Raw genomic sequence first — 27,451 nt, 5'->3', positions numbered from 1 at the left:
GCACTGTCACTTGCCCAGCACCACCTCGCCAAAACCGGTGGGAACCTCGTGCAGTCCGCCGCCGCCTCGAGACCTCCGCCGGCCTCCCGAGGCATCCGGAACCCTTCGGCGGGGAGGCGCGGCGACCCTCACCCGGGGACAATGCAGAGCGCGGCGGCCATCGGGCTCGTCCGGCCATGCGCCGCGCGGCCGCTCGTCGCTTGCCCTAGCCACCGCCGCGGCGGCGCCGTCGCCGGCGAAGGGATCCGGCCGGTCCTCCCGCAGCGCGGGATCCGCCTATCCGCGCGCGCGGGGCTCGTGCCGGCCTCTCCGCTGGAGGAGGAGGAGAAGCGGAGATGCAGGGCCGAACGGGACGTGTCGGCGGCGGCGGCCGCGGCGCAGGAGGCCGGGGAGGAGGCGGGAGGAGGGCTCGCCAAGACGCTGCAGCTGGGCGCGCTCTTCGGCCTCTGGTACCTCTTCAACATCTACTTCAACATCTACAACAAGCAGGTGAGCTGACTGACGACGAACTGGCATGCCGTCACCATCCCCCCTTCTCCTGTTTGGGTGTGTTGCATTCCTGCCGTGCGAGGACTTTGGCTGGATTGCTGACTTTCCTTCGTTAGTGATCGCGCACCAGTGATTTGCTTGCGCAGATCTGTGAACTGGGTGCTAGTGATTTTGGTTCGTATGCACGAAGGACAGAACAGATCCTTCTCTTAGTTTGCATTTCGGTAATTCCGATGATGGCAGGGACAGATCTTTTGCAATCCTCCGTTCATGCTTGCCCTGTACAGTATGCTTAGAAGAGACGCATGGAGTGAACTGTTCATTTGTTTTCTATTTTTCCTTTCCATAAGGTGTTGTACTTGTGGCTACTCAAGTCATTTTCTTCATCGATATTGGTGATTGATCTTGATGGAGCTTTCACATGGAAATTTTCACTAGCTTTGGTGAAGTGCTAGCTGGCCTCAGCTTACTGTCTTGAGAAATTTATGAGTCAATAGTAACGGATGTACCTTTTGCCATTCTCTATAAAATTAATAAAAAAAAATCAAGTTAACAAATGTAGGCCAACCCCCTCTCTTTGTGAATGTACGAATTTGCTCAAATCCATCATGATCTTCAACTGGTACAAGCTCCAAACGTCCTTAAACAGGAAGAAAATATTGCTTTTGCTCCCTTTTTTCTTCTTCCTTTTAGATAGTTTCCCAATAATAATTTTGGACAAGATTTTGCTCAACTTTGTAACATTCAGCCAAGCCTAGGAAGTATGTACGCTTGTTGTTTTAGTGATTACGATCAAGTCAATCCTTGTTTCATACACGTGTAAATACGTAGCAGATGCTGCCTTTTTTCTCAAGCTTTTACAGAGCTAACTTTTGTTGATGATTTCTCTCAGGATGTGCCTGTCATTTTGCACTGCGGAGTGCAGATTGCACCCAGTGATGTCTTTCCATTTTTAGTCAGTCACATAGGTCATCATTTTTGTATATCTGTAGTTAATAGTTCAGAATGGTGCTCTTCTACTGTGATAAGAGGCTGTGTGCACAAGGAAACCTTGCTGCTACGTTTTCCATTGTTTCAACATTCACCCATGTAGCCGCAATGTTTTCTGGTGAATATAGCCCTTATGTTTTGTGGTGGATATGCCAAGGCTTTATCTACTGACAAACATTTGTTTGTAAGTAAAGAGAATATAAGTGTAATTGCATTAGTTTTATTTGTTGATGTACACGATGCCACATTTTAGTTACATGAGAAACATTTAGATGATGAACATCGATTACCAGTAATGAGTACAACATTCTGAAATGTTTCTTTTCTTGGCAGGTTCTGAAGGTTTTGCCATATCCCATAAACATCACAACCGTGCAGTTTGCTGTTGGAACTGCCATTGCCATGTTCATGTGGATCACTGGTATCCTTAAAAGACCAAAGATTTCCGGTGCCCAGGTAATTTTTTAGTTTCCCCAAACAAACTTTCAGTATACACATAGGGCATCAAAATGACATCAGCTTTGTTCTTGTTTTCCAGCTTCTTGCTATCCTTCCTCTGGCAATTGTCCACACCATGGGCAATCTTTTCACAAATATGAGCCTTGGGAAGGTTGCAGTGTCATTTACACATACTATCAAAGCCATGGAGCCTTTCTTCTCGGTTCTCCTTTCAGCAATCTTCCTTGGTGAGGTAATTTATCTGTTTGAACTCTGTAGCCCAATACATAGTAACTATTTGTAGGTAATATGCTAAATTATTTTCTTGTTTTTACTCCGGAAAATGAATGATTTTGCAGTTGCCTACTCCTTGGGTTGTGTTGTCTCTTCTTCCAATTGTTGGTGGTGTGGCACTGGCATCTCTTACTGAGGCTTCCTTTAACTGGTAAGGAATATAGTCGCCTTCTTTTGACTACAAGCAGGTGTTAGGATGATTCTTGTGCAACTTACAATTATAGTATATGCTTGTTCAACTTATCTTTTACTACTGATTGCCTGTCTTTTCTCCATTGCTTCAATCATCTGATGTACTTCAAACTTAAGTTGAACCAGTGTTCCAGTGCCATTGTTTCTACAATTGTAGTTAGTTTTTCTCTGTTGTGCATATTGTGTATGATGTGTGTGCATGCTTTTTACACACCATCAGGAAGTTAGAAGCAATGGCTTCCTTGTTATCTCATTTCATACTCATGTGTAAGTTCAACTTCTATGACACAGGGCTGGCTTTTGGAGTGCAATGGCTTCAAATGTAACCTTCCAGTCCAGGAATGTGCTAAGCAAGAAGCTGATGGTGAAGAAAGAGGTCTCTGGACTATCATTTTGCAATTTTCTGGAATAATTAAGCAATTTACCTGAACTATTGATTTATTGTTTTTAGTTATGGATGGGCATTTTATGCCCTACCCTTCAAGTGTATGCCTAACACTCTTTTCCCCACTTCAGGAATCTCTGGACAACATTAACCTCTTCTCTATCATTACAGTCATGTCATTCTGCCTCTTGGCCCCAGTCACCTTACTAACAGAGGGTGTCAAAGTCAGTCCTGCAGTGTTGCAGTCTGCTGTGAGTATCCTGTTGTTTATTTATCCATGACACCTTGCAGACTGGCTTGAGGACAATTCTAAATTTCTGGAGAAAAAAATATCTTTCTTGTGCAGGGCTTGAACTTAAAACAGATATACACCAGATCCCTGATTGCTGCATTCTGCTTCCATGCCTACCAACAGGTCAGCCATCTATTCAGCTGTCTGATGACTCATCTTGTTGAAATTATTGGAATTATTTGTTCCTTAAATTACACCATTGGTGCTGAATTCAGATTGTTTGATATGCATGTACAAATTCCATTCCATGTGTATACATGGTGTCAGAGCATTCACAGTTTGGAATTTACTGACTGATCTTGTTCTGCTTATTTTGTTGAAGGTGTCATACATGATCCTCGCTAGGGTGTCCCCAGTCACCCACTCAGTGGGCAACTGCGTCAAGCGAGTGGTGGTCATTGTGACTTCCGTTCTGTTCTTCAGGACCCCTGTTTCACCTGTCAACTCTCTCGGTCCGCATCTTTTTCCTTTCCCCACTGATTAAATCAATCATGTTATATCGTTCACCCTCCTCCCCACTCTGATTAAATCAATCATGTTATGTCGTTCACCCTCCCTCACGAATCTGAAACACTTGATTTGTCCAGGTACCGGGGTTGCCCTCGCAGGAGTTTTCCTCTACTCGCAACTGAAGAGGCTTAAGCCCAAGGCAAAGGCTGCTTGATCGCATATATGGTCAGGTCTATCCAGTAGAACTGTCGAAGCCTTGCCATGCTGTTGGAGTGGCTAGTGAGTGCCGTAGTTTAGAATGATATTGAGAGAATCCCCTCTGGTTTGCTGTCAGTTAATGTGATCGTTTGCGATTTAACTACTAGCATTTTTGAACGGATCTGTTGATGTAATCAATAATTTTGCTGTGGTGCCATTTTTCTTGTGCTGTTTATATGCCTCTGAAACTGAGCTGCGTGGATGTTGCTCCAAGGTACCATTTTCGATCTAGTATAGTGCTAAATTAGTAAGATAGACAAAAAAAGAGTGGTGTAATGATTACATAATCGTGATCCTTTCGGCCAAAACTAATTCGCGTGGCCTGGGCACTGTGTGGTCACCTACTAAAAATTCAGCGTGAAAAAAGATTATCCTACCTATTCTATGCTTCTTGAGAAATAGTCATACATGTATCGAAAAGAAATAGACGGAAAATTCTACTCTGACTACTCTCCTAGTATAGCCGTCTTCGATGTCTCCATGGTCGTCAGCGTCATTGCCATTCTAGTCAAGGGGCTCTACGGCACAAATTAAGAACGCGACGGCCAAGACGAAGAAGAGCACGAAGGCGGCTGGAGGAGAAGAGGCCAGGACCGGGGAAGGGCTCGCCAAGACGACGATGCTGCACCAGCTGGGGGCGCCGGCGCTCTTCGGGCTCTGGCCCCTCTTCACCATGCACAACAAACAGGTGAGCTGACTGACAAAACTCCGACATGCCGTACGAAATTTCGGGAAGCAGCGTGTTGTTGAATCACAGTAGTTTTGATTTGTCGTGATGTTATCTGAAGACCATCTAGATGATCACATCGATTACCATTTACCAGCAATTACACGGCTTTTTTCTTTAACCGTTCCTGTAAACGCATGCATAGCAGGTTCTCAGGGTCTTCCCGTTCCCGATGAACGTCACGACAGCACAGTTTGCTCTTGGAACTGTCGTCGCTTTGCTCGTGTGGACAACTGGTGTTCTTAAAAGACCAAAGGTTTCTGTTGCACAGGTAAACATTTGTTTGTTTTTCATTTCCCCATTTGGTGAGCTTGCAGTAGTACGTGCACACATTATATCATTGCACCAAAACTTACCTCTGTTGCAATTATATATTATTCTTTTTTTTGAAAAGGAGATATATTATTATTCTTGTTTCCCAGCTTGCTGCTATCCTCCCCCTGGCCATTGTCCACACCATGGCCAGTCTTTCACAAACATGAGCCCTGGAAAGGTTGCGGTGTCGTTTACACATGTCGACAAGGCTCACAGGGAGCTGAAGCATTCCTTTCCGCTTCTCCTTTTCCGCGACGATCTCCTCCGTCAGGTGATTTTCATTTCCTGTCCAACATGTACTTTTGCCTAATAAAATATACGGTTGTTAACTTGCTATGATACAACTATCTGCAATATGATTAGATCAATTTTTTCCCCTTCTATTTGCTACCACTCATGAACGTCTTTATTGTTTTGCAGTTGCTTATTGCTTGGGTTGGATTGTGTCTTGTTCTAATTGTGACCTTCCAGTCAAGGAATGTGCTGAGGGTAACCGAAATACCGAATTATCAGTCTAGAACTTAGTTTCTTGAATAATCAACTAGGAATTCATCTGTTAATTACTCCCTCCATCTATATTCATAAGGCATGGCATGATTTGGCACGGTCTTCCAAATAACACTTTAACCATTCATTTACCTTATATTATATTGTTTATGGTTATAAACTTATAATCATTATATAGTATATTTGATTCTGAATCCAACCGTATAAAGTTTACATTATAAAAATAAAAGAGTTAATAGTAAAATTATTGATCAAAGATTGCAAAGTTTGAATCTTGGTATGTGTGTACGCTTTATAAATAAAAACGAAGGGAGCAATTCCTTAAGCAAGCATATATGTCTAAGGGTGCGTTTGGTTGGGCTGTATCTTTTGGAAAAGCTGCTGTGAGCTGTGGGCTGTGGAAAAACAGCTGTGAGAAAGCAGCTGTGGGAAAAGCAGAAGATCGTTTGGTTAGAGGAGCTGTGAAACTGTAGGCTGTGTAAAAAATACCTGTAATGCCCCTAAAGGTCTGTGAGTATGTTTATATGCAAATTGCTCGTAACAAAATAATGCGTTCACTAATTCAAATGTAAACCACTATTTTAGGAAGAAAAAATAAATTTTATATGTTTTTCATCCATTAAAGTAATTGGTCCACATAAATAGAACTATATCCATCAAAAAGTTCTATACAAGGATGCCATCCATCAAAAAGTTCTATACAAGGATGCCATCCCTCAACATTACTCTCCTCCTCTCGCACTAACCAAAGCATCAGCTATCCTAGTACGAATGGTATTCATGGTATCCTCATTCTCCACATCATCACTATCATCTCCTTGTGTTTGTCTCATACCACATGTATGTTGTACCAAGTAATCCTCATCATCATCACATCTCTTGAACTTCTTATCACACAAATTGCTATCACGAATAAAATTATGCAATGCAAGATAAGCCATAATGATATGTTTCTGAGTACGAGGTGAGAAACTTGGCATGTCCTTCAAAATACGTCACTTCTGCTTTAAGACTCCAAAAGACCTTTCAATGACATTACGAAGAGATGAATGTAAAAAATTGAACATCTCGTACTTTCCTTGAGGAGGCCCCGAACGATGCTGAAATTCTAGTATATGGAATGTGCTTCCTTTGAAAGGCGCAAGATACCCAATTCGGTTTGGGTAACTTGAGTCCACGAGATAATACTTTCCTACAAAATCAAGTTAGTAAGGTACACAATAATACAAATATTACTAATTTGTTGAAAGAACCATGTATACCTTTAGGAGGCATGGGAAATGAAGGAAAATTTACCAATGCATGATTGAGGATACGTGTGTCATGTGCAGAACCCGGCCACCCGGCAACCGCAAAGGTGAACCTCATATCAAAGTCACAAATATCTAGCACATTTTGAGATGTATATCCATGACGGCATGTGTGGTTAACCACTTCGTCCACTGGTACTACCACTTTGACATGCGAACCATCTATTGCTCCAATTGCGCCTTTAAAGTATGGCCAAAAACGGTCCTCTCTCCCCCTTTCATGCTCCGTAGAAAAAGTAGGATCTCTCGGCTTAATATTGTCCTTAGCTAACTTGCGCAAACATTTCAATACTTCATGAAACTTCATGTGAACTGTCCAAAGTGACCGTGTGAAACGATTTTCAGCTTGTGAAAAAGATTGTGGTCCTCCGACGATCCAGAAGAACATTGCCAATGACTCAATAGACGAAACATTGTTGGTTGAGGCCAATCCGTAAGTAGAGACTAGCAAATTATGAAGTTTATCGAAAATCTCGGTGCTCATCCGAAACATCTTATAAAAATATCTCGGACGTGACATACACCTCATCACTCATTGAATTCCAGTCCTGTATTCAGCTTTGTGCAAATACCGCTCAGTATACAAGTTGCCCATTTCTCCAATAGCACTAGCATGCTGTGCAAGTTCAGCTAGCAGTAGTAGTCCTTTTTGTCCTCCTTTAGCCACATCTCCCAATCTATCATCCATCTACATGAGATATTAGTACTAATACAACAAATATCTTGACAATACTAAATGAAAAAGCTCAACATAACACACTAATAGATAAATAATGTTTCAATATAGGGTAACAAATTATGGTTCAACATAGGGAAATTGTTGTCACATATGACAATAAAATAATTTGACAAACATGGAAACAAATCAGTGGCGCTTCATCATCTCCTTTTCTAGCTCCCTCTCAATCAAATCCAGTCTGCCTTTAGCTGTTTCTAGAGAGCTAAAGAGCTCCCTAAATTCAGGTTTAACAATTAGGGAAGCGACTGTGTGCATTAGAGTAGTTCCTTCTTGCACCCCATATTCTTTCACCATCTTCATAGTCTCTGTAATGGTAGGAACTAGGTTAGTTGGAGGAGCTGATGATGCTTCAACACTTGTGGAGATCCTCTCTGTAGCATTTTCTATCTTCAAACAAGTGGACTTGTACAAACGAAAGAATGGGCTCTTCTCATCCTTCTCTTCAACACCAATAGAGGTACCCTTGCGTTTCCTTTTTCCTAGGTTCACTGTCATATCCTTCTGCGTAGGTTTCACTACCTCATCCACATTCTCATCACTTGCCTCATCGGATGATATATCTCTAGGACAGGATGTAGAAGACCCAGTTACATGTGCCTTGCCAAACAAGATATGCAGGTCATCGAGAAACTTGGGTCCTTGTTTTCGAAACTTAATATGGTGGCATTTGATTTCTTTCTCACGATTGTTGCATCTCTACAATTAGAAAAAAAAAATTAGCAAGGGACACCATAACAAAGAATGGGAAGAATATAATTATCAAGAAACATAGTTCTTACAGCAAGGTGGGGTTGAAATGGCCGCAACAAGTCCTCAACGGTGGTCAGCGGGGGCTACAAAAGTGTAGATCTGATTTCGGGCCGCTGTGGACTAGGAAAGTCACCGGGCAAGGCCCGTATGCCCCTCGCACATGGTGGCATCATGCTAGCCTAGCCAAGCAACCTAGTGGGGGTGGTGGGTGGCACCACAGGTTGTACGGGCAGGACCGCTGAAGCGTCCCCACATCAGCGGAGACTAAATGTGATGCAAATATCAGTCCCAAGAGGCTGATAACATATTTATTCAACAGATATGTCAATTGCCGTACAACTCCTTAGGGAGTGGGCGTGAAAGCCACGCCACGATAAGAAGTAGATAAATAACAATGGCTAGCCAAGCGACTGCCAAAAGACAACACTCGGGACTACACGGCAGCAGAAGCATCTTGCGAAGGCCAACACCACAGGCAGCGTTGGGTGCGGACACAACCTCCTACTCAAAGTCCTCGGCGACGAAGTTCGGATCTTCCTCTGTAGCAATGAAGGAAGGGTGAGTACAGAGTCCAACCCCATCCACGGAGGTGGGATACAATCAAGAATATGCACAGGATATTAACAAGGATAAGGCTAAGGTTCATTTTGCCATAAAACTAGGTTTTCACACATGCAAGGGTTTATTTTCAAAGGAGTTTTCGCAAAGCTTTTCCTTTAGTAACCGAAACATTAAGTGGGGTTGATCCTCCACAAAGGATCCATATTTTATTGCTATCGGACTTCCCATCCGCCATAGCCCACGGCACAACTGCCGAACACTTCCAAAATCCAACACACGCCCTAAAAACCATCCATCTCCCGTGCTAGTTATGTGACCAAGCCGTAACTCGTCCAATGCCGTGGACACGGCTACCCGGATAGGTTTTAACTCTACAGACATTGTACACTTTTCCCACAAGTAGGGTACCGCAGCACGATCACCTTAGTGCCGGTGCGGATCCTAACAAAGCCATTACCCACCTTAGCTAAGACTGACTAGTCCACACGGAAGCGACCAAGGGGTTAACGACCTACCAACGAGATCTTAATCGGGACTGAAGTCACAAAGATCTTACCCCTTTTCCATGGGCTCCGTTGCTCACCAGCTCACCCGCAGACTAACAGTTTAGCTAGTGGGATTTACACTAAGCCGTTAATCTTTTCTTGGTTACCACAGTGATGTCGTTCCTCCTCTTGTCCCCGGTAACCTTTCTAACAGAAGGTGTGAAAGTCACACCTGCAGCTCTGCAGTCCCTGGTGAGGACCATATGTATATGCTGTTTTTTTTGCCATTGCGCCTTTCAGGTTCAGGCTGGCATGGTCAGTGTTGACACTTGACACTGCATGCTGTTCTCTCTTATGCGTGTAGGGTTTGAACACAAAAGAGATATACACGAGATTGATCTGATGCATTCTGCTTCCATTCTGCTCAAAGGACTGCCATCTGTTGGATTTATTTGTAACATGTGATATGTTTGTGTTATTGTAATAATAGGATTGGTCGATGTGTCTATGTTACGACTTGGAATTCGCCTAGTGATGCTAGCTATATTTTGGTGAACATGATCCTTGCAAGGGTGTGACGGTTGTATGTGCAATAGCGCTCATTGTGAAATCACTAGGGCTTATCGTAAAAGGAGAAAAGGTAATGCAATAATATATCTTTATTAAAAATTCAAAGAACATAGAGCATGCGTATTGAACATTGTCATGAATAAAGTAAAAACTAGCTGCTACGGAGTACTCTAGTACTATGAACACATAAACTAATTAAACTCCGACTATACAATAAGAAAATCTGAATAACTAGGCTAAACTAGTTCTTTGCCTCGCCGCCGCAGCCCATCTCGATGTCTCCCCGGCCGTCGGCGCCGTCCTCGCCGTCGTCGACGAACCGCTTCCAGTACCAGTGCTTCTTCCAGACGCCGGCCATGTCCTCGATGGGCACGCCCTTGGTCTCCGGCAGGAAGAAGGCGACGAAGAGCGTCATGACGACGACGCATGCGGCGAAGAAGAAGAAGAGCAGGAACTTGAGTCGGCAGAGCATGGGGAGGAAGGCCTGCGCGACGGCGAAGGTCATGAGCATGTTGACGGCGACGGTGATGCTCTGCCCCGCCGGCCGCACCTCCAGCGGCATCACCTCGCTGGGCACCAGCCACCCCAGGGGGCCCCACGACCACGCGAACCCCGCCACGTAGGCGCACATCACCACCACCACGGCCGCCGCGTACCCCGCCGGGATCGACGCCACGCCGCTCCACCCGAACTTGGCGCCGATGAGGGCGCCGACGGCCACCTGCCCGGCCAGCATCTGCGCGCCGCCCTCCAAGAACAGCGCGCGCCGCCCGAGGCGATCCACGGTGAACACGGACACGAGCGTGGCGGCGAGGTTGACGAGGCCGGTGATCACCGCCGACATGAGCGACGCGCCGCCGCCGAAGCCCAGCGTCTTGAACAGCACCGGCGCGTAGAACATGATCACGTTGATGCCCGTCAGCTGCTGGAACAGCGGGATCGCCACCGCCATCACCAGCTGCGGGCGGTTCTTGCGCCGGAGGATGTCGCGCCACGGGCTGGTCACGGCCCTCGACGCCTCGCCAGCGGCGACCAAGTCTTCGTACTCGGCGGCCACGTCGTCGGTGCCGCGCACGCGCCGCAGCATCCGCTTCGCCTCCTCGGGGCGGCCGCGCTCCAGGAGGGAGTTGGGCGTGTCCGGGAGGAACAGCGAGCCGACGGTGATGACGGCGGCGGGGACGGCGGCGAGCGCGAGGCTGAGGCGCCACCCCCACCCGCCGGCGATCCGGTCGGCGCCGTAGTTGATGAGGTTGGCGCAGAGGATGCCCAGCGTGATCATGAGCTGGAAGCCGTTGTTGAGCATGCCGCGCATCCGCGCCGGCGCCATCTCCGACAGGTACACCGGCACGCTCTGGTTGGCGAAGCCGACGCCGACGCCGAGCAGGACGCGGCCGAGGATGAGCATCGCCACGTTGGCGGCCCCGCCGTTGAGCGCGCAGCCGACGAGGAAGGTGGCGCCGCCGGCGAACATGGACCACTTGCGGCCGAAGCGGCGGGTGACGGAGGCCGCGAAGAGAGAGGAGACGAGCGCGGACACGTAGAGCGACGAGGTGAAGAGCGTCAGGAGCTGGCTGTCGAACTTGCAGTACTGGTCGCCGCCGCCCGCCGCCGCCAGCTGCTTCCGGTACACCGACGGGAAGAAGCGGAGGAGGAAGGGGTCCATGGAGGTCACGCCGCCGGAGATGCCGATGTCGTAGCCGAAGATGAGCCCGCCCGACGACGCCACCAGACTCGCCATGAACACGAACGGCGTCAGCTTGCCGGGGTAGTCCGGCCGCCCGCCGCCCGACGCGCTCGGCGCCACCACCGCGCCTACCGCCATTGCGACGTACGCAAGTACTCACTCGTAGACTGGACCGAAGACGATCAACGAGGACACAAGAACGCGACGCGATTGGTTTGTGATCACGAGTTGCAAGACGAGCTCATGGATTTGCGTTTGTTGTGGTTTGGAGGGAAGCCGTCGCGTGGATTTATTGAGCCGGGAACGAGCGAGGCTGCGACGATCATTCCGATCAGGATTCCGACGAGCGCGTGCAGACGTTCCTGCTCGGACTCGTAGAAGCGATTGGGAGTGGGCCTGAGCAATTGCACGTACGTGCGAATCCGTTCGGTTTGGACAGTAGTGTGTCGAGTTCTTTTTCCTATACGTGTCCGTACATCGGATATGTGCCCACGTGTCTGATTTGATCAATTAAGGTACCTTTTTTCTGTGCTCCGGTAATTTTCCATGGGACTGCGATCGCTTGACCTGCAAAGTGCGGAGCTGCTCACGGTGCAAGAAGTCATAAGCGTAGTGCTAGGACTCACACCCCACGCGCACAGAGCAAATCTTTTTAAATAACAACACAGACCAAATTGTGTGCATGCGAGCAGAGCGCCATTGTATGCATGCGAACAGTACAAGCTTCTTATCGTCACATAGAGCAAATCATGCCGTACTATTTACTTTTGTTCAATTTTCTTTGAGTGATTTTAACTTTCTCACTAAACTTCAGATTTCGAATCCGTTTCCACATTTATGTTCCTTATAATTTTATCTACGAAATGAGACCCACTTTCCATAGGTTTCCAAGTAATTTTATTTTTATCATCAACTTATGTGTAGTGCTAGTTATATTTACATTATATTTCGAGAACTAACAAGTTCGAGACCTAACAAGTTGTCTTATTTATCCGCATAAATTGGTGGATGAAAATATAGTAACCTATGTTGTGGTCCTGTAACTTGTATGTCTAGTAGCATATTTACTTATGTAAAGAACTTGTATACAATAATTAGTATCATTTCACGTAGAGAGCATGTGATAACTTTTATATTATTACAACTTACATACAGAAAATGGAACAGGTTATATAGGGGCAATAGAACAATTTATGTAGAGAGGAAGATGGCACAGTAGATACTCAAGATAGGTAAGAATTCTAGGTAAAATTTCTTTTTTAGCAATTTATGTATATAACTCGTTGGTAGATAGTTGCTACACTTAATATAGAACTAACTACTATATATTCAACATAAGTTGTCGGTATATTGAAACTATTTCAAAACATATGCATCATGGGTCTAGTTTTATAGATCTCATCGTAAGGAACGCAGTGGTGCAAATGGAATTGAAAACGAACATCTCACAAGAAAGTTATCACATTTTTAAAAATGTAAAACACATTAAAAAAGGCTCGTACAACGTGAGCCCAATCTCCTAACATGGGCCACAGCAGGCCACGCATGGACGCGTGTTACACGCGAGCACGACCTCGCGCGAGCAACTTTTTCCTTTTCCTTACCTTTTTTCAGTCCTTTCTATTTACTGCCCCCGCCGAAAGCCTTATATGTTGAATGAAGGCAGCCTTGGATGAATGTATATGAGAAAAACCGACGAGCACCAGTAGTGACAACCTTGCCATGGCTTCAAACACAGCACCTCCAGGGAGGGGAAGCGACGCCATTGGCACCGCCATTGCTCAATCTACGCAGTCTGGATTTTTACCTCGAAAGCACACATGGTCAGCAGGGGTGTGTAACACCCCGTGTTATTAAAGGCCTAAGAATGGTTATTAAGATGTTAATGGTGAAATTTTGATTAATAGAAGTATTGTGGGTCAAGTTCAAATTTGAGCCAAATTTGACCAAAAATTCAAATTAAAGATTCAAATTTGGATAAATTTGACAAAAATGTGGAATCAAGAGCTGAGGGTGTTTAGAAGTCAAACGAATCAAATTTGAGATCAAATTCAAGTCATAGGCATCTCAAATTTAGAATCAAAGTGGTTGACTTGATGTTACTATTCACCATCTGAAAAATGTCCAAGTCTGAAACAGTGACAGTCAGCCAACATGGAAATTGATTTCTGAAGGATTTTTCATCTAAGCTGTGTGATGTTTTGGACTACAATTGGACTTGGACCATCAGTGTGTAATTTGGAGGAGTTATTGTTTAGAGAATTCAAAGGATTCAAATTTTAAACGAGGCTCAAAATTTGCAAGTTGAACTGTCCTGGAATTTACTGACAAACTGAATGGCCTTGCCCTTTCAGCTCTAAAAAACAGTGATAGTTGGCCAACTTTAGCTCAGGATTGTGAAAAATTCTTTATGTAGATGTTAGACTTTAACATGCAAAATGGGATCTATAATACATAGTCAACAATGGACATTAGCTCTTTGACAAGAAAAGGTTGGTTTGAATATTTGACTTGAAGCTCAAATATGGAACCCAGTTGCTGCTCTAAGGTTTGTCTGACAAACTAAATTGCAAGTCCAGTGATCACTGACAGACTGAATGGCAGTTGCCTTTGCACTCTGAAAACAGTAATAAGTAGCCAAATTTGGCTCAAAGTCTGAAAATTTTCTACAAAAGAGTGTTGGCCAATAACCTGCAAAATGGATTGTAGAATCTATGGTTAACCAATGTCAGTAGCTATTGTACAAGAAAAAGGAGGTTTAAATATTTAAATGTGAGCTCAAAGTTTGAATTTTGTACTGACGGGAGTAACTGAAGAACAGGCTCAAAGGTTCAGTATGAGCTCGTGTTCTACCTAAAAATCAGAGATTTTTATCTGCAAATCTGTTGATCCTTGGGACAAAAGACCTATCTATCACTTATAGCTCTATACGTCAGCTACAAAAGTTGAAAAAGGTGTACAGCAAGTTGATATTCAATTTTGGAAGAATTTCAGTGGGCAAACTGCATCTCAAAGGGAGGAGCTGAACCGTGATCTGCAACTCTACTGGCCGACTCTCTTGCTTACAGTCGACGCAATCGCCTTCTTGCAGCCTCTCTTGCGGCGCCGCTTTAGTCCATCGCAACACGCGTCGTTTGCAAGCGCCAGCGCAGCATCTCATCAAGCAGCTGCTGTCAAGCCACGGAAAACCTTACCTCCTGCATAAATAGGCCAGAGGCGTCGACGAGCTCATCTCTTTCTCCTTTCTTCTGCCGCAAGAACACAGAGCTCCACCGCCGCCGTGCAATTTTGCAAGCTCAGCTCCTCCGCCGTCCAGTTTCTTTTGTCCATGGCTTCTCTGCAACACCACAAGCTTGAACACTGCATCAATCAACCACAAAATCAACCACCGCGCCAAGCTTGATTAATTCCATCTTGTTCACGCACGCAAGAACAGAACTTCGTCTCGCGTTCGATTTCGTGCGCTCTGCTGCCTTCCGCTTCGATTCCTTGTTTCCACAGCTCCTCCACCACTTAAAATCCACCCCACATCCTTCTCTTCTACAGCTCATCACCGTCGAGGCCGATTCCGCCGCCCTTCCCATCCGCCGGCTGCCATGACCACCCTCACGGTGAGCTTTTGCTCTGACCCGCTGGGCACCCACGGTCAAGGGTCGAGCAGCTGTGGCTTGACTCGGTGGCCCGCACGTCAGTGACCTCGGCTAGGTGGAGTTCGGATGAGAAAAGAAAGTCTCCAAGGGGGTTTTCTGGGAAAATGGTTTAGGTGTTTAGAAATTTGTTTTAAATTCAGTTTTTGTATTTAATTCATTTTAATTTGTAGAAATATCATAGTAAAACTAATTTTATTAGGTGTATTTTATTTTCATTTATGCATTAAAAATTCTTAAACCCTAGGAAAAGATAATAAAAATTAGGAATTTATTTAGTGCCTTTGTTTAAGGTATGTATATAAATACTTAACCTTTATAAAATGTATAAAATTTTGAATAATATTTTATTATTCAGAAATATTTATTAATACATAGAAGATTAGAAATTATTTATAATATTTTTCTAAATAAAAGAAAAGGCTTAAGTTAGGTTAGTAAGAAATTAAATTGCGGGTGAATATTTTATGGGCAGTTTAGTGTTGACTTGCAACTTTATCATGAAGATAAGTTGTATAGTCAGTGTGTCAAAAAGTTTTTGCATATCCTAACTGTGACTTGCATCATATCGTAGAACCTGAAGCTCCTGAAGTGGATTTTGTGAATTTATCTGAAGATTGTTAATCTTCAGGAGTTCGAGGAGGGTGTTGAAGTTGCTCCTTTTATTGAAGGGTTTTTTGCCCGAACTAACATTTTGTGACCCCAGGCAAGCCCCGGAGCATCTACACCTATCTAATTTGAAAAATTACTATTCATGTGTCCAAATTAATGGATTTATCTGAAGATCCTCAGGAGTTCAAAGAGGGTGTTGAAGTTGCTCCTTTTATTGAAGGGTTTTCCACAGGAACTAACATTTTGTGACCTAAAGCTTGCTTCGGAGCATCTACACCTATCTTATTTCAAAAATTACTATTCATGTGTCCAAATTAATGGTTATTTCCCTATTTATGCATCAGGTTTAGGAGTTGATTGAAACCTTACTTTTATAATCTGACCTTGTTTATTAAGGACATCTTTGCCACTATTCAAAATAATTAGTAAATATCCCATGCTTAGTAAAGTGTAGTCATGCTATCCCAATCCTTTCTGTAGTGCTCAGCAACCTAAGTGCTCAGCAACCTAAGGAAATGATCTATTGTGAAAATAGTGGACGAAAGCTTGGATGGAATCGAGAAAGAAGTCTTGAGTTCTGTAGTTCCATATACTCGGTTAATGAATTAAGGCCCGTTCGTTGTATTAACCTTTGATCAACTCATATTACCTGGTTGCTTACTGTTTATGGGACCAGCAAAGCCCGGTAGGTTAGTTGGCTCTTTGAGTGGAAATACCCTTACCCGTGCTTGGCGTGCAGTGGAAGGGCAGGTACGTAGACTGAAACTCACATGGAGATTAGGTCAGACGTTGGGTCCCATGTGGGGGTGCATCCCTAGGTTAGACGTTGGGTCCCATGTGGAGGTGCGTCCCTAGGTTTAGGTAATTATATTGGTAATTATATTTCCAGTCTTTGGATACGACTAATCGAAAGGTCATTGTGTGTAACCCGATCAATTGTGTATCTCCTGCAGGATGTAAATCGGTCCAGATCGCCACAATTCTCGGTTATGAATGCACTTGAATTAATATTGTATGATATTAGTTCCACTTGATTGATCAAAATATTTTTATTCCCCTAGTCTGGTTAGGTAAGAACTAATTGTGGTTAAAATCATAAAACTAAGGTACCATAAGTAGTAAGCTTTTCGCAAAATGTTGAGTCGTCCAGTACACTAAAAGGCTATCATACTCATTGGAACTTTATTTTAGTTTATTTATACTGGTTAGAGAGTCAGTCTGGCTGAGTACCTTCGTACTCAGAGGATCCTATGTTGTTGTTTTCAAACATGTAGTAGCAATCTACCGAAGAGGAAGGTCCTGAAGAATTAGGGTATTTTTCGGGTCTCATAATGCCCTAGTGTTGAACCTAATTGTTTAATTACTTTACTTCCCAGACTTATACTTATTTAAATTTGAAACTCTTAGAATGGTTTAACTACTTTAAGTTTATTTTGATCTATGGTTTGTAATAATTTGTACCTTTAAAATGTTTGTTGATGCTTTCCCATCGTGGAAGCGATCCTGATGTATGGCAAAGATTCAAGTCGTGGATGATTCGAGGCGTCCTGAGGACACTCAACGGACTACCGGATTTAAACTGTTTTAAGTGTGTTTTGGATAATTGCTGTTCCAATAGCGATTAGGCACACTTAAGCCAGTTTAAGTCGGACGGTTCCACCACAGCGCGACACCTTCACAACACACATAAACATTCAATTTAACATGGTGAAAATTTAGAGATGATAAGAGACTACGGAATTTTTCTTGGTGTGGCTACACCCGACACGTATAACCTAGCTCCACCCCTGATGGTAAGAGGAGGGAGGGGCAGAGGGGTAAATGATTGATGCCTCCTAGGAGGTAAACGGCGCCTGAGGATGTAGTCATCAACAACCGGCAAACGGGTAAGGCTTTCGCCTACGCCCTTTTTCTAAGCAAGCCACCATGATGCATGAGGGGGCACCACCGGCCGTGGGCACCGAACCCACGTGCCGCTACCACACAACGAGCTGGGGTCGAAATGGCCGCAACAAGTCCTCAACGGTGGTCAGCGGGGGCTACAAAAGTGTAGATCTGATTTCGGGCCGCTGTGGACTAGGAAAGTCACCGAGCAAGGCCCGTATGCCCCTCGCACATGGTGGCATCATGCTAGCCTAGCCAAGCAACCTAGTGGGGGGTGGTGGGTGGCACCACAGGTTGTACGGGCAGGACCGCTGAAGCGTCCCCACATCAGCGGAGACTAAATGTGATGCAAATATCAGTCCCAAGAGGCTGATAACATATTTATTCAACAGATATGTCAATTGCCGTACAACTCCTTAGGGAGTGGGCGTGAAAGCCACGCCACGATAAGAAGTAGATAAATAACAATGGCTAGCCAAGCGACTGCCAAAAGACAACACTCGGGACTACACGGCAGCAGAAGCATCTTGCGAAGGCCAACACCACAGGCAGCGTTGGGTGCGGACACAACCTCCTACTCAAAGTCCTCGGCGACGAAGTTCGGATCTTCCTCTGTAGCAATGAAGGAAGGGTGAGTACAGAGTCCAACCCCATCCACGGAGGTGGGATACAATCAAGAATATGCACAGGATATTAACAAGGATAAGGCTAAGGTTCATTTTGCCATAAAACTAGGTTTTCACACATGCAAGGGTTTATTTTCAAAGGAGTTTTCGCAAAGCTTTTCCTTTAGTAACCGAAACATTAAGTGGGGTTGATCCTCCACAAAGGATCCATATTTTATTGCTATCGGACTTCCCATCCGCCATAGCCCACGGCACAACTGCCGAACACTTCCAAAATCCAACACACGCCCTAAAAACCATCCATCTCCCGTGCTAGTTATGTGACCAAGCCGTAACTCGTCCAATGCCGTGGACACGGCTACCCGGATAGGTTTTAACTCTACAGACATTGTACACTTTTCCCACAAGTAGGGTACCGCAGCACGATCACCTTAGTGCCGGTGCGGATCCTAACAAAGCCATTACCCACCTTAGCTAAGACTGACTAGTCCACACGGAAGCGACCAAGGGGTTAACGACCTACCAACGAGATCTTAATCGGGACTGAAGTCACAAAGATCTTACCCCTTTTCCATGGGCTCCGTTGCTCACCAGCTCACCCGCAGACTAACAGTTTAGCTAGTGGGATTTACACTAAGCCGTTAATCTTTTCTTGGTTACCACAGTGATGTCGTTCCTCCTCTTGTCCCCGGTAACCTTTCTAACAGAAGGTGTGAAAGTCACACCTGCAGCTCTGCAGTCCCTGGTGAGGACCATATGTATATGCTGTTTTTTTTGCCATTGCGCCTTTCAGGTTCAGGCTGGCATGGTCAGTGTTGACACTTGACACTGCATGCTGTTCTCTCTTATGCGTGTAGGGTTTGAACACAAAAGAGATATACACGAGATTGATCTGATGCATTCTGCTTCCATTCTGCTCAAAGGACTGCCATCTGTTGGATTTATTTGTAACATGTGATATGTTTGTGTTATTGTAATAATAGGATTGGTCGATGTGTCTATGTTACGACTTGGAATTCGCCTAGTGATGCTAGCTATATTTTGGTGAACATGATCCTTGCAAGGGTGTGACGGTTGTATGTGCAATAGCGCTCATTGTGAAATCACTAGGGCTTATCGTAAAAGGAGAAAAGGTAATGCAATAATATATCTTTATTAAAAATTCAAAGAACATAGAGCATGCGTATTGAACATTGTCATGAATAAAGTAAAAACTAGCTGCTACGGAGTACTCTAGTACTATGAACACATAAACTAATTAAACTCCGACTATACAATAAGAAAATCTGAATAACTAGGCTAAACTAGTTCTTTGCCTCGCCGCCGCAGCCCATCTCGATGTCTCCCCGGCCGTCGGCGCCGTCCTCGCCGTCGTCGACGAACCGCTTCCAGTACCAGTGCTTCTTCCAGACGCCGGCCATGTCCTCGATGGGCACGCCCTTGGTCTCCGGCAGGAAGAAGGCGACGAAGAGCGTCATGACGACGACGCATGCGGCGAAGAAGAAGAAGAGCAGGAACTTGAGTCGGCAGAGCATGGGGAGGAAGGCCTGCGCGACGGCGAAGGTCATGAGCATGTTGACGGCGACGGTGATGCTCTGCCCCGCCGGCCGCACCTCCAGCGGCATCACCTCGCTGGGCACCAGCCACCCCAGGGGGCCCCACGACCACGCGAACCCCGCCACGTAGGCGCACATCACCACCACCACGGCCGCCGCGTACCCCGCCGGGATCGACGCCACGCCGCTCCACCCGAACTTGGCGCCGATGAGGGCGCCGACGGCCACCTGCCCGGCCAGCATCTGCGCGCCGCCCTCCAAGAACAGCGCGCGCCGCCCGAGGCGATCCACGGTGAACACGGACACGAGCGTGGCGGCGAGGTTGACGAGGCCGGTGATCACCGCCGACATGAGCGACGCGCCGCCGCCGAAGCCCAGCGTCTTGAACAGCACCGGCGCGTAGAACATGATCACGTTGATGCCCGTCAGCTGCTGGAACAGCGGGATCGCCACCGCCATCACCAGCTGCGGGCGGTTCTTGCGCCGGAGGATGTCGCGCCACGGGCTGGTCACGGCCCTCGACGCCTCGCCAGCGGCGACCAAGTCTTCGTACTCGGCGGCCACGTCGTCGGTGCCGCGCACGCGCCGCAGCATCCGCTTCGCCTCCTCGGGGCGGCCGCGCTCCAGGAGGGAGTTGGGCGTGTCCGGGAGGAACAGCGAGCCGACGGTGATGACGGCGGCGGGGACGGCGGCGAGCGCGAGGCTGAGGCGCCACCCCCACCCGCCGGCGATCCGGTCGGCGCCGTAGTTGATGAGGTTGGCGCAGAGGATGCCCAGCGTGATCATGAGCTGGAAGCCGTTGTTGAGCATGCCGCGCATCCGCGCCGGCGCCATCTCCGACAGGTACACCGGCACGCTCTGGTTGGCGAAGCCGACGCCGACGCCGAGCAGGACGCGGCCGAGGATGAGCATCGCCACGTTGGCGGCCCCGCCGTTGAGCGCGCAGCCGACGAGGAAGGTGGCGCCGCCGGCGAACATGGACCACTTGCGGCCGAAGCGGCGGGTGACGGAGGCCGCGAAGAGAGAGGAGACGAGCGCGGACACGTAGAGCGACGAGGTGAAGAGCGTCAGGAGCTGGCTGTCGAACTTGCAGTACTGGTCGCCGCCGCCCGCCGCCGCCAGCTGCTTCCGGTACACCGACGGGAAGAAGCGGAGGAGGAAGGGGTCCATGGAGGTCACGCCGCCGGAGATGCCGATGTCGTAGCCGAAGATGAGCCCGCCCGACGACGCCACCAGACTCGCCATGAACACGAACGGCGTCAGCTTGCCGGGGTAGTCCGGCCGCCCGCCGCCCGACGCGCTCGGCGCCACCACCGCGCCTACCGCCATTGCGACGTACGCAAGTACTCACTCGTAGACTGGACCGAAGACGATCAACGAGGACACAAGAACGCGACGCGATTGGTTTGTGATCACGAGTTGCAAGACGAGCTCATGGATTTGCGTTTGTTGTGGTTTGGAGGGAAGCCGTCGCGTGGATTTATTGAGCCGGGAACGAGCGAGGCTGCGACGATCATTCCGATCAGGATTCCGACGAGCGCGTGCAGACGTTCCTGCTCGGACTCGTAGAAGCGATTGGGAGTGGGCCTGAGCAATTGCACGTACGTGCGAATCCGTTCGGTTTGGACAGTAGTGTGTCGAGTTCTTTTTCCTATACGTGTCCGTACATCGGATATGTGCCCACGTGTCTGATTTGATCAATTAAGGTACCTTTTTTCTGTGCTCCGGTAATTTTCCATGGGACTGCGATCGCTTGACCTGCAAAGTGCGGAGCTGCTCACGGTGCAAGAAGTCATAAGCGTAGTGCTAGGACTCACACCCCACGCGCACAGAGCAAATCTTTTTAAATAACAACACAGACCAAATTGTGTGCATGCGAGCAGAGCGCCATTGTATGCATGCGAACAGTACAAGCTTCTTATCGTCACATAGAGCAAATCATGCCGTACTATTTACTTTTGTTCAATTTTCTTTGAGTGATTTTAACTTTCTCACTAAACTTCAGATTTCGAATCCGTTTCCACATTTATGTTCCTTATAATTTTATCTACGAAATGAGACCCACTTTCCATAGGTTTCCAAGTAATTTTATTTTTATCATCAACTTATGTGTAGTGCTAGTTATATTTACATTATATTTCGAGAACTAACAAGTTCGAGACCTAACAAGTTGTCTTATTTATCCGCATAAATTGGTGGATGAAAATATAGTAACCTATGTTGTGGTCCTGTAACTTGTATGTCTAGTAGCATATTTACTTATGTAAAGAACTTGTATACAATAATTAGTATCATTTCACGTAGAGAGCATGTGATAACTTTTATATTATTACAACTTACATACAGAAAATGGAACAGGTTATATAGGGGCAATAGAACAATTTATGTAGAGAGGAAGATGGCACAGTAGATACTCAAGATAGGTAAGAATTCTAGGTAAAATTTCTTTTTTAGCAATTTATGTATATAACTCGTTGGTAGATAGTTGCTACACTTAATATAGAACTAACTACTATATATTCAACATAAGTTGTCGGTATATTGAAACTATTTCAAAACATATGCATCATGGGTCTAGTTTTATAGATCTCATCGTAAGGAACGCAGTGGTGCAAATGGAATTGAAAACGAACATCTCACAAGAAAGTTATCACATTTTTAAAAATGTAAAACACATTAAAAAAGGCTCGTACAACGTGAGCCCAATCTCCTAACATGGGCCACAGCAGGCCACGCATGGACGCGTGTTACACGCGAGCACGACCTCGCGCGAGCAACTTTTTCCTTTTCCTTACCTTTTTTCAGTCCTTTCTATTTACTGCCCCCGCCGAAAGCCTTATATGTTGAATGAAGGCAGCCTTGGATGAATGTATATGAGAAAAACCGACGAGCACCAGTAGTGACAACCTTGCCATGGCTTCAAACACAGCACCTCCAGGGAGGGGAAGCGACGCCATTGGCACCGCCATTGCTCAATCTACGCAGTCTGGATTTTTACCTCGAAAGCACACATGGTCAGCAGGGGTGTGTAACACCCCGTGTTATTAAAGGCCTAAGAATGGTTATTAAGATGTTAATGGTGAAATTTTGATTAATAGAAGTATTGTGGGTCAAGTTCAAATTTGAGCCAAATTTGACCAAAAATTCAAATTAAAGATTCAAATTTGGATAAATTTGACAAAAATGTGGAATCAAGAGCTGAGGGTGTTTAGAAGTCAAACGAATCAAATTTGAGATCAAATTCAAGTCATAGGCATCTCAAATTTAGAATCAAAGTGGTTGACTTGATGTTACTATTCACCATCTGAAAAATGTCCAAGTCTGAAACAGTGACAGTCAGCCAACATGGAAATTGATTTCTGAAGGATTTTTCATCTAAGCTGTGTGATGTTTTGGACTACAATTGGACTTGGACCATCAGTGTGTAATTTGGAGGAGTTATTGTTTAGAGAATTCAAAGGATTCAAATTTTAAACGAGGCTCAAAATTTGCAAGTTGAACTGTCCTGGAATTTACTGACAAACTGAATGGCCTTGCCCTTTCAGCTCTAAAAAACAGTGATAGTTGGCCAACTTTAGCTCAGGATTGTGAAAAATTCTTTATGTAGATGTTAGACTTTAACATGCAAAATGGGATCTATAATACATAGTCAACAATGGACATTAGCTCTTTGACAAGAAAAGGTTGGTTTGAATATTTGACTTGAAGCTCAAATATGGAACCCAGTTGCTGCTCTAAGGTTTGTCTGACAAACTAAATTGCAAGTCCAGTGATCACTGACAGACTGAATGGCAGTTGCCTTTGCACTCTGAAAACAGTAATAAGTAGCCAAATTTGGCTCAAAGTCTGAAAATTTTCTACAAAAGAGTGTTGGCCAATAACCTGCAAAATGGATTGTAGAATCTATGGTTTTTTTTTTGAAGAAACAGGAGGGTGACCCCTACTGAATATATTAAGTAGTTAAACAAGTACAAAACAAAACGAAGCAAATAAACAAAGACTAAAACAGAGGGAGGAGAGGGAGAGAAAGGAGTTCAAACAGCAAGTTACAAAGCGTCTACCCAGTCTAACGTAGGGAGCTGCAAATGGGTCCTAGCCCTATGAAGAGCTACCAGACGAAAATCTGAAACAAATTTCCTTTTGACGTCCCTGATCGTCGGAGCCAAATTATTGAAAGTCCAATCATTTCTGATTGTCCAGATACTCCAAGTCATGAGAATTATGATTTCCATAAAGAAAGGTAAATGTGGCTGTCTTCGAATACTATTGAAAATGGAGGTGGCCGATCTGGTGGAAGGGTAAGTGATGCCAACCGAGCGCCAACAGGCCTTAGCAAAATTGCATCGCAGGAAGAGATGTGTTGCTGTCTCACGTTTCTGTAGGATGCACATTTCGCAAGTTGTGGATTCCAAAACCATGGACCTCCTGCTTAGGACATCTTTGGTATTAACTCTGTCTTTGATAAGTAACCAAAAGAAAACTTTGTGCTTGTTTTGACATTTGGATCTCCATAGCCAACTGTGAATCGGGTGAGCTCCTCTTTCTCCAATGAGGGTTTTGTATGTCTTGGAAGCTGAAAAGATAGGATTACCCCAGTTGTAAACCCATAGGTCTTGAGGCTGTGGATTGTCAATCTGTTGTAAGAATTCTTGTAATTGTGCAAACTATCCATGTGCCTCTGCTGACAAAGGAAGATGCACTGTATTGAGCAAATGGCCTTGTAAAACCTCCTTGAGTGTGATTCTTTCATCTTTTGCAAAGGAAGCTAGGTGTGGAAGATCACGTGATAGGAGATGATTGTTCCAAGTGTCCTTCTAGAACAAAATTGTACTACCATCCGAAACTCTGGCAGAAGCTATCCCCTTGTATAGGTCAATGAGTTTCACTATGTCTCGCCACCAGAAGGAACCTTTCCTACGCCCTCCAGGGAGGTTACCATGTTGATAATAAATTTCCCAAAGAAGTTGTACCCAGGGAGTATCTACTTTAGAGAAAAATTTATGCAGGAATTTGAGCAGGAGGGCTTCATTTTGAGTGTTGATGTTGATGACCCCCAAACCCCCTTGTTTCTTGGGCAGGCACACCAAAGGCCAAGCCGCTTTAGATGGTTTCCTAGATGTCAAATCCGAACCTCGCCAAAGGCAGTGCTTTCTAAATTTATCAATCTGGGCAGTGACCCCTTTTGGAAGCTTGAAGGTGGCCATGTGAAACATTACCGTTGATGTTAAGACCGAATTGACAAGTTGTAACTTTCCTCCTTGAGATAACATGGTAGAAATACCACCCAACTTCCTTTCTACCTTCTTAATAACGGGAAGAAAATCCTCAATCTTCGGTTTGGTCATTCCCAGGGGCAGGCCAAGATAGGTAAAGGGGAGGGAGCCAGCTTGACAATTGAGCAAGTTAGCAAGGTCATGCAGGGTTTCTGGACTTGTGTTGATGGGGACCATAACTGTTTTAGCAAAGTTGACCTTCAGGCCAGTGGATTCTGCAAACATGTCTAGGACGGATTTTAAGTGTAGGAGTTGACTTTGATCTGCTTCCATGATTAACAGGGTGTCGTCTGCATATTGAATAACTGGAAAATCCGTGCCCGCCCCGTTTTCAATGGGTAGTCTGATCATTCCTTCATCTTTGGCTTTGTTGAGAATGGACTGCAGGAGGTCTGCCACTAACACAAAGAGGAGCGGGGAAAGTGGATCACCTTGTCTGACTCCCCTTTTGCAATGGAAAACTTTCCCAGGTACCCCATTCAAAATCACCGAAGAAGTTCCTGAGGTAAGAATACTTTCAATCCATTTAATCCATCTGTTCCCGAAACCTTTATGCTTTAGGATTTCCAATATTGCCCGATGCTCTATTTTATCAAAGGCCTTTTCAAAATCCAATTTAAGAATGACAAGGTCCTTCCTAGAGGCTTTACAGATGTGTAAGAACTCAAAAGCCCAAGCCAGGCAATCCTGAATGCTTCTAGACTTGATGAAGCCATATTGGTTTTTATGAACCAGCCTTGGGATGACCTTCTGAAGTCTCTCAGCTAGAATTTTGGTGAGGAGCTTGATTGTTGAGTTAAGGAGAGATATTGGTCTGAAGTCCCCCACCTCCAAGGGACAGTCCTTTTTCGGAATGAGAGTGATATATGAAGAATTGATACTCCTCACACATACTTCCCCATCATAAAAGGCATCGCAAAGAGAGTAGAAATCATGAGCTATCAGATGCCAGCATTTCTTTAAAAATTCACCATTAAAACCATCTGGACCAGGGGATTTGTTGGCAGGTAAATCCTTAATAATACGATCAATTTCTTGTCTTGAGAAGGGTGCTTCTAAAAGATCCAGGTGATCTGAGGGAGTTAGAAGAGATTGGAGATCAAAGTACATGTGAGAGAAATTGCTTCTTCCCATTCTGTCTCTGAAGGCTTCCCACAGCAAGGTGGCTTTGGCGTGGTGATCCTTGATTTGCTGACCATTTTGATCTTGCAGGCAGGCAATATGATTGAGTTTATTTCTAAAAGAGGCTCTTGCATGAAAGAAGCGAGTACTTTCATCTCCCAGTTTAACCCAATTGATAGAGCTTCTCTGCTTCCAGTAAATCTTCTGTTGTTGTAAAAGAGAGGTCAAATGTGATGAAATTACGACCCTGAAATTCCATTCATCCAAAGATAGGTCTCTGAATTCTTCCATGACATCAAGGAAGAGAAGCACATCTTTGGTATTTTGAATAGTTTTAGCTAAACTTTGTAGATTTGATTTCCAAGATCTTAGTTCCTTTCTTAGATTCTTGAACTTAGCTCCAATGATCCTAGCCTTGTCACTGTAAGGGGGATCGTAGTTCCATCCCCTTTGCAAGAGTTCTGGGAATTGCTCATGATGCAACCAATAGTTTTCAAATTGGAACAGTTGGGGTACTGGCATGTGGTTTGAATCCGAAATTACACATGGGTTATGCTCTGGAGAGGATAGAGGCGCTGGTATTGGGGTATTTGGAGATCCAGGATGAGGAAGAGAAAAACCAGTCTAATCTCTCCAGAAGGGGACTGACTTGTTTGTTAGTCCAGGTGTATTTCCCTCCTTTTAACCGAATTTCATTCAGACTTAGACGGCTGATGGCGTCGTTGAAGAGGAACATGTCTTGGAGATTACCCCCTGGCTTGTTTCTGTTCTCTGGCCTTCTCAAAAGATTGAAATCCCCCACAACTAACCAACGTTCCTCATCGGGCATGTCAATTCGTTTGAACCACCTTAAAAACTCAAATTTTCCTTCTGGGGTACATGGTGCGTAGATGTTTGTTATAATCCAGGAATCCCCGGAGGACTTGCAATGGAACTCGATGGACTGAGCAAATCTATTTTGAAAAAGAGGTTCACCTCTGAGTTTATCGTTGTTCCAAATGACCAACAGACCTCCTGAATTCCCATTTGACGGAACGAAATCGTACTGGTTAAATTTTGAGCAGCAGAAGTTCTTAAGATAGGCTTTAGAGAAAGAGTCTCTTTTAGTTTCTTGTAAGCAAATAATATCAGACTTAGATTCAGCTATTTTGCTTCTGATAGCATTCCATCTAGTCACAGAGTTGATACCCCTCACATTCCAAGACAAAATATTCCAAGATCTTTTAGCAGTCATTTAAACGAAGAGGTGAGTCATCTGTGCCTTTACGCCTAGCTTAGTGAAGCATAGGAGGCAA

General features: G+C 45.4%; 3 protein-coding genes across 3 annotated transcripts; 1 reads left to right on the top strand and 2 right to left on the bottom strand.

Moving 5' to 3' along the window:
- On the top strand, positions 1-3,945 carry LOC117841935 (phosphoenolpyruvate/phosphate translocator 1, chloroplastic). The gene is made up of 9 exons (XM_034722260.2): positions 1-489; positions 1,813-1,935; positions 2,018-2,170; positions 2,277-2,362; positions 2,695-2,779; positions 2,920-3,039; positions 3,135-3,203; positions 3,403-3,532; positions 3,668-3,945. Exons 1-9 carry the CDS (start codon positions 142-144, stop codon positions 3,742-3,744), a joined length of 1,191 nt encoding a protein of 396 aa, XP_034578151.1. The 5' UTR covers positions 1-141; the 3' UTR covers positions 3,745-3,945.
- Positions 3,946-9,812: 5,867 nt separating this feature from the next.
- Positions 9,813-12,293, bottom strand: LOC117843731 (sugar transport protein MST6). The gene has a single exon (XM_034724412.2). The coding sequence runs from the start codon at positions 11,572-11,574 to the stop codon at positions 9,994-9,996; it is 1,581 nt and encodes a 526-aa protein (XP_034580303.1). The 5' UTR covers positions 11,575-12,293; the 3' UTR covers positions 9,813-9,993.
- Positions 12,294-19,328: 7,035 nt separating this feature from the next.
- On the bottom strand, positions 19,329-21,809 carry LOC117843729 (sugar transport protein MST6). The gene has a single exon (XM_034724411.2). The coding sequence runs from the start codon at positions 21,088-21,090 to the stop codon at positions 19,510-19,512; it is 1,581 nt and encodes a 526-aa protein (XP_034580302.1). The 5' UTR covers positions 21,091-21,809; the 3' UTR covers positions 19,329-19,509.
- Between the last annotated feature and the right edge of the window lie 5,642 nt (positions 21,810-27,451).

The sequence above is a fragment of the Setaria viridis genome, chromosome 2 (assembly GCF_005286985.2).
Source record: "Setaria viridis chromosome 2, Setaria_viridis_v4.0, whole genome shotgun sequence".
NCBI classification, from domain to species: Eukaryota; Viridiplantae; Streptophyta; class Magnoliopsida; order Poales; family Poaceae; genus Setaria; species Setaria viridis.
Note: the sequence above shows the minus strand (reverse complement) of the source record. Positions and strands in the feature narration are given on the sequence as shown.